Source organism: Pongo pygmaeus, chromosome 9 (assembly GCF_028885625.2).
Source record: "Pongo pygmaeus isolate AG05252 chromosome 9, NHGRI_mPonPyg2-v2.0_pri, whole genome shotgun sequence".
Lineage (NCBI taxonomy): Eukaryota > Metazoa > Chordata > Mammalia > Primates > Hominidae > Pongo > Pongo pygmaeus.
Genome location: NC_072382.2, coordinates 126266038 through 126275386, shown reverse-complemented (window position 1 = coordinate 126275386; position 9349 = coordinate 126266038). Strand labels below are relative to the sequence as shown.

Here is a 9349-nt window from a genome sequence, read left to right as displayed (position 1 = left end):
AAAGAACTGACGTATGAAATGATAGTACTCCCATTGAAGGGATATCATAAAGCTATTAAAATAATGTTTATTTATTGACATAAGAAGATGCCGATGATATATAGTTTAAAAAATATTTCAAGATCATATGTACAATATAATCTAACATCAAACATAATGCACCTAAATCTTAACAGTGGTTATTTATGGGTGGTGGAAATATGAATAGTTTTTATTTCCTGCTCTATTGTAAAGTACTATGTATAAAATACTATAAAATACTATGTATTTTATAATTTTTCTAATGCATATGTATAGTACTTGTAAAAAATAAGTTGTCAAAAGGGATAACAAAGTTTTGCAAATTGCTCATTGTTGAATTGGTTTTTGGTAAATTGTCCTGTTGGTAAATTAAATTTCAGTGAACTGATTTTCAGGGAACTGGCCTGATTCTTTTAAAAGTTAGAATCAAATTGACTTTATTATTGATGTAGGTGATTCAGCAGCTGGGAAAATGGTGTTGTTTATTAAGATGGGAAATATAGGGGAAGGAGAAGTTTTTTGAGGCAAGATTGTGATGCCGATTTTTTAATGTGTTGAATTTTAGGTGTCTGTTGAGTGCTCAGCTGTGGACAGACATACAGATCTGGAAGTCATCAGCAGAGGGTAATATGAGACAGGAGAGTAGACAACATTTTGGAGTGCATAAGTAGAAAGCTGAGAGAAGAAGACTGAGGCTAGAACCCTGAGGAATACCCAACTTTTGCCCTTGAAGGAGACTGAGAAGTAGCCAGAAGTTGGAGGACGATTGGAAGGATGATGTGTCTTGAAAGAAGGAAAATGAGCGTTTCAAGGAGTTAGCTGTCCCCTGCGTCAAGTAAAAAGAGACTGAAAAATATTCATCAAATTTAACAACTGCTGGTTTGACCTATTCAAGAATGTTGTGGCATATATAAGGCAGGTGTTTTGTTTTGTTTTTTTTTTCCTGGTGAGCACACCTTTATTTATTTTCAAGTTAGAGTCCTCAGAATAACCTTGGTGGAACCTCATAATTGTCAAAACACGAGATCACAACTCAAACAATCAATTTAAAACTTCAAATTTGAATTGATTTTTTGCCTAGTAAGGGAGGGGTCTTGTCCAGCAAAGCAAACCATTGACCTTACAGGGATTTTTGAAGAAGTTTGTTGTGTTAGTGAGAGAAGTGGGAGTGGAATTATCTTAGCCTTATTTTGGATGTTGTAGTTTTCATACCTAGATGTTCCACTGGCTCTTTCTCGTGTCTTCTCTCTGTTCACGTTTTCCTTTAACTTCCTGGGAATAGTTATAACAGTCTTTTACATTTTTTTTTTTTTTTTTTTTTGAGACGGAGTGTAGCTCTGTCACCAGGCTGGAGTGCAGTGGCACGATCTCAGCTCACCGCAACCTCTACCTCCTGGGCCCAAGCGATTCCCCTCCCTCAGCCTACCCAGTAGCTGGGACTACAAGCGCGTGCCACCGCACCTGGCTAATTTTTTGGATTTTAGTAGTGATGGGGTTTCACCATGTTGGCCAGGATGGTCTCGATCTCCTGACCTCGTGACCTGCCCACCTTGGCCTCCCAAAGTGCTGGGGTTACGGGCTGGAGTTTAGTGGTGCGATCTGGGCCCACTGAAACCTCTGCCTCATGGGCTCAAGCGATCCTTCTACCTCAGCCTCCTGAGTAACTGGGACTATAGGGGCGTGCCACCATGTCCAGCTAATTTTTGTAGTTTTTGTAGAGACAGAGTCTCACCACGTTGCCCAGGCTGGTTGCAAACTCCTGAGCTCAAGTGATCGCCTGCCTTGGCCTCCCAAAGTGCTGGGATTACAGGCATGAGACACTGTGTCCAGCCCAACAGTTGTTTTAAAGCCCTCTTTCACGAATATCATTTCTATCATTTAAAAAATCTCTTTTTAGTAACCAATTTTTCTTTTGGGTTATGGTCCACATTTTCCTGCTTCTTGGCTGGTCTAGTAATTCTTTCTTAAATAAAATAAAATAGAGACAAGGTCTCACTATGTTGCCCAGGCTGTTCTGAAACTCTTGGGCTCAAGCAATCTATAAGGCGGGTTTTAATTTTTTTTTATAGAGGAGGAATTTCTAGGCAAGCACAACTTAGTTACTTCTCCAAGACTGCATGACCAGAGTCAGATCTTTAGACTCCTAATCGTAGCATCTGTCTAGGATGCTACATTGCCTCTTGATTTTTGTTAGTCACCAGAATAAAGTTCCTGAGAGAAAGCTTTGCAAAACATTGGAATGCATCACTGAGAGAGTGTGTGGCTTTTCTTTTCAGAAGTCTTTAGAAATTGTAGACAGTCTCTTCAATCCTGCAATTAGGATTAGAGAGGAGTCTATCCAACAAGAAAACGTTGTTAACTTGCTTTCTTTATAAAACTGCTTAGTTTCTTTGCACATAAAAGACATTTAATTTAATTTTATTATTAGTCAATTAAGATGTCTCTGTTATGCTTAGAATAATTTCCCTGCTTCTACTCATCAAACCACGTACTTCACTTCCAGTAAATTGCTTGAAGGTTTTTTATAGGTTTGTCCTGATTAACCCCACCATATTGTACTTTCCAGCACAGTCTTGATTTCTTTTGTACTCTTTACACTCCTTGTAAATGATAGATTTTACAGTATCTTTGCATAAATTAGCACTTTTCCAGAATTTAAGTCCCCTAGGAAAGAGAATTCAGTTTTGAGAAGTTTTAAGTTTCTTGGCAGCTCTCTAGCTAAAGCCTTCAGAGCAATTTCTGCCATTTAGCTACTTTCTTTTGCCAGCACCTATAAGAAAGGGGGAGGTGTCTTCTACAAACACTTTGACCTTGACAGACAGAAATCTTCTGGCATCATTGTCATTTCAGTGTCAATGAATGTCAGTATCAACGTTAACATAGTGAAGCCTTCTAACTTAGTTTCAGTAAATTTAATTATGTGTAGCTCAAATTACTTTTTTCATGAGAATAAAATGTGGCAAATTATTTCAGGTAGTTAAGAAAATCCCCAGAATTATGGTTTTGTAATATGGATTTTTATTGCATTATATTTACATGCAAGTTTATTACATTCTTCATTTTTTGAAGACTATCTATAAAGTATTCGTCATCTGATAAATAATGATTATGTTAGTGTACCCCCAAAGCTATAGGATTTAAAATTTTCCTTGAAGAAGTATTTAATCTAGTTGGGCCTTATGGAATATAGTCTTGAAATAATCAATGAATAGTATAAAATTTTATTAGACTAAGCACTGTAAGAGTGATATGGAAAAATGAGTGAATAGAAAGGTGAGAGAATGACTTAGTTTAAGCTTATTTTTCAGTTTTTCTTCCCATGAAACTCTTGGTAACATATATTCCTCACTCTTGAAATTCTCTCCACCTTTGGCTTCTGTGACATTTTATAAATTCCACTAATATTGACTAAATGAATATTCATTGGGGCACAATGTAATTCTCACAAACATCTGCAAATTCAATATTGTTATCCCTATTTTTTTTTTTTTACAAAGGGTTGCTGAGTCTTAACTGGGTTAAGTAACTTACTCAAGTTCACCCGGGAAATGAGCAACACAGTTGGGGTTTAATTCCAGATATTTTTCTTCTCAAATGTTTGCTCTCAGTTGCTACATTCGCTTTTTTATTTTTATTTTTTGACATTTCCTTTTGTCAATGTCCTTCTTTCATTACCTATTTGTTGGCGTTTTTGAAAGAGTCAATCCTTGTCCCGATTATTCTGTCTTTAAACACTCCTCCTTGTGGCTATTTCCCCATTTTTCCACGACCACTTCTGCTCAGATGATTCCTCTATTTGTATCTGATCCCTTTACCCAAGTTCTGATTTTCAGTTTCCTATTTATTTCTGATCCTTGTCATTTGGAGGTCCTATTAATATTTCATATTTTTGTCTAAAACTCAGCTCTTTACCCTTCTCCCTCCTTATTTCTCCATTCTTGTCATTCTGCTCCTGTTTTCCTGGGCTTGAAAACGTAATCAAACTTGATGTATGTCTCCTCGTCTCTGTTTTTCTCTCTCCAAGCACAGAGATGCCAAACCCTGTTTTGCATTTCATCGTAATATCATAACACGTGGCACTGTTCATCCTGTTTCTACTCTTGTGTAAAGCCTCTGAGCTGATTTCCCTGCCTTCAGTCTCTTCCTGTTCTAGCCCATTCTGCAATTACTTCTTTCCAAGGAGATAGTAATTGTTATTACTCTAATAAATGATAAGTAAATTTTATTTAATAAAAATTAAAAGTAATACACTTAAAAGAATTATTTATGAAATAATAATAAATAATAATAGTTTTTTTATGTGTCTTTGTGCCAGAAGGTGCATTATTTATTCATTAAAACAATCCTTTAATTACCAGTATTTTTCCCATTTTAACATTACAACACTAGAAACTCATAGAAGGGTTAAACAAAGTTCCCAAGATCACACAGTCTGTAAGTGTCAGAGATTTGAGCTGAGTTCTGCCAGATTCCAAAGTTCATGCTCTGAATGCTTATTCAACTGGGACATATTTCAGAAGGAAAGGGGAGATACTAGTAATTTTTCTGAGAGAATAGGCATAAACTGGGATGGTTCTAGAACAGCCAGGATTTAGATTAACTTTATAAGTTCTACATTCTACATTCTCATCATTGATTACAGCCAAATAAAGGGAATGGTTGAGCAGACATTTACTTTTGGGGTAAAGAGCCGTATACTCATCTTTGTACTCAAGTTTGGGGATGATTGGAAAACAGCCTCTTAGAAATATCCAAAATAAATGTGGGATACATAGGGAAGGAGCTTAACAGGAAACTGAGAACTAAAGACACAAATTTGGCAGCCATCCATATAGAGGGTTTGTTTGAAGCCATGAAACAAAGTAACACACTGAGAATTTAAGGAAGCAGAAAAAGCGTGGAAACAAGGCACGGAATTGAATCCTGGTAAATGTGAAATATGGAGGGACAGAAGTAGAAAGATGAGCCAATATGGGAGGTGTTTCTACTAGACTACGCATTTCTTTCTGGCACAAACCATGCCTTTTGTATCCCTGACCTCACATATTACTATACATGCTAAATACACTTATTAAATCAATTTAACATTAAGGACTTTGCAGACTCATATGACTGGTGATAGATGAATTTAATTCTATCTTCTTTCTCAGGAGTTAATTAAGGCTATTTGAATGCTATTGAAATGACTATTTCAAGTGCCGTCTCTCCTCTCTGGCCAGGTTTGTGCTTCTTCTTATTGTGGTTGGGAAACTAGTAAGTTTAGTGATTGACCCGGTGCCATACTGTCACCACTTGATGATCTACCAGAAGTCTGAGAGCTAACACACATGCATGAGACATATATGTAAAGATATTTTATTGCATGTAAATGTTCACATGCTCTGTAATGTAACATGTATAATATATAGTTTAAGTAAGAAATAGATATAAGAAGAAAAAATTTTTTCAGATAGGTTTTTTTTTTTTTGCTTGCTGCTTGTACTGAAGTGAGTCATCAGGTAACACGGCTTTAGAGAAGCCTTGCCTAAGATGAATTTGGAAATGTAGTTGCCATGGCAACTGTCTCTGAAGTAACAGACAAAGTTCCCCATAGAGCTTCCAGAGAACCTCCAATGTCTTCTTTGCACTTGGATCTGAAGGAAAGCCTGCTTAATGGACTCATGTACATTTTGTTTAATGAATTATTTTTCTTCCTTTGTAACTTTTGTGCAGTGGGACTGAGACAGGGATTGGGATCCATTAGGGTCACTCCGGGGTGTGGACAATTCTAAGTGTATAGCGACAGATGAGGCAACCTCATTGCTGAGACTGAGCTGAGGGTGACCATGTCTTGACTGACATATGTGCACGTCCTCATAAACACACAGGCTTGTGTGTGGTGGTTTCACTTGGACTTGCCTGAAGATGGACTTCTGCTTTTGTGTTAAGATTTTATAACTTCTCCAAGAATATTTCTGCCATCGAAGCAGGATCAAAAACATATCTAACCTGTTGGCATACTGAAGGTCTAATTTCCCCAAATAGAGATTTATTTCTTGGCTATGAAATCTATCACCCTTAATACACAAAAGCCCCTGGTTACGGGTGTGAAAGGCTAGTTGCCACAGGAAACTGTATTAGTCCCTGTATTAATGAGATCCCCTCCTGAAAATGGTTTTGAAAATGTGTAGAGGAGCCAACTCTGGTGTCTGGAGACAAAATTGGGTGTTGTCAGTTACACACATTAAGTGTCTTGTGATTGCTTAAGAAGCTCAGCAGGGTCCCTCGCCCCTGTGACATTTGGAGCTGGACAGACCAGAGTTTGACTCAAGATTCTAGAATCTATTAGCTGCGTGTGCTTCTCACTTTTAAAGTGGAGATTAACATGTCTAATTTATGAAGGTATTGTGAGAAATAAATGAGGTAAAATTGTCTGGACATTGTTGTTGGATCCTTGGTGTCTGTATGAAGGTGCTGGGTCAGATACAGTGTTTGGTACACAGTAAGTTCTCAATACAAGGTAGCAAGAAAAATTGTGCTTAAAACGATGCGACCTGAATGAAAGATTAGGTCATTAAAAGCCCCGTGGAGCATTATCAAGTGTGAAAACAAACATCTCCTTTTCCTCAGGGAACTTGGTCTCTGGCAATGGCCCTGAGGGAGCCTCTGTAACTACTCTGAGGTCTCTACTCCAGAATAAAACTCTCCAGACGCTTGTTATCTACAGTGTTAGGAAAGACTGCTGTCTCATCTCTGGAAGCTGGGCAGAAGCCTCGGGGCAAAGCCATGATCAGAGATAGTGTTCTTCATCTCAGCAAAAGAATCAAGATAAATTGGAGGTTTTGATCCTCAAAGTGGAGAAGCAGAAGCAGAGGGGGTCTGGGCTCCAAGTTGTCACTTTCTTTACAGCAAGGCCATTTGGATTTCTGCAAAAGAGATGGGCGAGAGGCAGTAGAGACCAGCACTGTGGCTCCAAGCTGTAGGGGGTGAGTGGCTGTCTGAGCCACCGGGTGCCGCAGCAGAGTGGTTAAAAGCTCAGACTAGGGGAGCCAGACCACGGAGTTTCCCTGCTGCTGCAACTCAGTTGCACTGGAGCTTTGTGCAAGTGGCTTAGTCTTGGTATCCTCATTTGTCGAATGGTGATGGTTGTAATGCCAGACAGCATTCAGACACATTTGGTAAATGTTTCTCTTCTTTTTTCTTAGCTTTTAATGAATAACATTACATAATTACTCCATCCTTATTATCCTATGCTAATTCCACAGCCATGCCGGTAAAGACTGTGGACAATACAACGTCATCTTACTGCTCCGTTTAGTACAGACCCCAAAGTAGAAGGTCTGGAAAGGTCAAGTGGTTCCCACCTCTCCAGAGAAGAGCCGCCGGTTTTACCAACTTGATCAAGGGCTGTAGAGGGAATGAAGTACACAGAGGGGAGGGCCACCGCGAGGGTTGGAGGGTTGTTCCAGCTCAACTCTGCCGACTCTCTCCTTAGTCTCAGCAGCCTTCACTCTGCAAATGTCACCCTCAAACAGTTACCAGGATGGCTAAAGGCACTTGGGGAAGGTGAAAACAGAAAGGGAATAACGAAATATTTTCTAGAAATTCAATAATCTCTCTGCTCCGATGTCATTCTTAAGAAGGGGAGGATTCTTTCTCGTTCTCTCAGTGACTCTTTTTCCTTCACAGCTTTTCCTAGAGGAGAATGGTTGCCGAGAACTCCTCCTCAGTGACAGAGTTTATCCTCGCAGGCTTAATCCACCAGCCGGGACTCCAGATTCCCCTCCTCTTCCTGTTTCTAGGTTTCTACGCGGTCACGGTGGTGGGGAGCCTGGGCTTGATAATCCTGATAGGGCTCAACTCTCACCTGCATATTCCCATGTACTTTTTCCTCTTCAACTTGTCCCTCGTAGATTTTAGTTTCTCTACTGCTATCATTCCCAAAATGCTGATGAGTTTTGTCTCAAGGAAGAACATTATTTCCTTCACAGGGTGTATGACTCAGCTCTTCTTCTTTTGTTTCTTTGTCTTTTCTGAGTCCTTCATCCTGTCAGCGATAGCATATGACCGCTACGTGGCCATCTGTAACCCACTGTTGTACACGGTCACCATGTCTCCCCAGATGTGTTTGCTCCTTTTGTTGGGTGTCTACGGGATGGAGGTTTTGGGGGCTGTGGCTCATAGAGGAAATATAGTGTTTCTCACCTTTTGTGCAGACAACCTCGTCAATCACTACATGTGTGACATCCTTCCCCTTCTTGAGCTCTCCTGCAACGGCTCTTACATAAATGTCCTGGTCATCTTTATTGTTGTGACCGTTGGCATTGGGGTGCCCATTGTTGCCATTTTTATCTCTTATGGTTTTATTCTTTCCAGCATTCTCCGCGTTAGTTCTGCTGAGGGCAGGTCTAAAGCCTTCAGTACCTGCAGCTCCCACGTAATTGCAGTTTCTCTTTTCTTTGGGTCAGGAGCTTTTATGTACCTCAAACCCCCTTCCATTTTACCCCTGGACCAGGGGAAAGTGTCCTCCCTGTTCCACACCATTGTGGTGCCCATGTTTAACCCATTAATCTATAGCCTGAGGAATAAGGATGTCAAACTTGCTCTGAAGAGAACCTTTCCAAGAATAAGCTTTTCTTGAAAAAAATTTTCGAAACTGAGAAAAGAGATACTAGGATTTTTTTTTTAAATCAGGTTGTTTTTGTGACGATTTTTTTTTCAGTGAAGAATCTAAGCTTCCAGTGCTTTCCATCCTATACACAGAGAAAATTTTAACTCTGTTTTCTGAGTGGATTTATTCTTCCCCACCGTCACCCCCATCTCTTCCTTGTTTTATGAAAAAGTTTCTACACCTATAGAATATTCAATGTTGAATGAGGCTTAGGAATAATTTTATCTTTCCCCTTTATATAATACACCACACATTGCAGACTCAGAAGTATTTGTGTATTTGCCCAGGAACATAAAATTACCTAGTGCTAGACCTGGGACTGGAATCCCAGCTCGAATCCCAATCCACATTGTTTTCCTTTATGCTATTCTTTATTGTCTCATCTCTTTTTGGAAAGTTTCATTTCACATGCTAGTTGACCTAACAAATTTAAGTTCTAAATATATTCGCAGTAATTTCATGCTATTTTTCACAGGATAATTTTAATGTATCACTTTTTGCAAGAACGTAGGAGGTGAAACGTTTTGTTGAGGTGGTCTTGGCAAAATGACAAGATCAGTGTTTGATGAATTTTATAATGTGTAAGTGGGAAGTATGTTAGGTTTCATATAGAAGTAAGCGTGGGGCCCACTGACTTGGTGAGTGGAGCCCTAGGGTTTAGAACTAGTTTAGTGGTTT

The 9349-nt window shown here is 39.2% G+C and overlaps 1 protein-coding gene across 1 annotated transcript; it reads left to right on the top strand.

The window, feature by feature from the left end:
• Positions 1-7705: 7705 nt before the first annotated feature.
• Positions 7706-8641, top strand: LOC129009045 (olfactory receptor 8B12-like). The gene has a single exon (XM_054441723.2). The coding sequence runs from the start codon at positions 7706-7708 to the stop codon at positions 8639-8641; it is 936 nt and encodes a 311-aa protein (XP_054297698.2).
• The last annotated feature ends 708 nt before the right edge of the window (positions 8642-9349 follow it).

Bases quoted from the DNA above. Each gene is read 5' to 3' on its own strand.
- LOC129009045 (XM_054441723.2), top strand. From the start codon at position 7,706: ATGGTTGCCGAGAACTCCTCCTCAGTGACAGAGTTTATCCTCGCAGGC.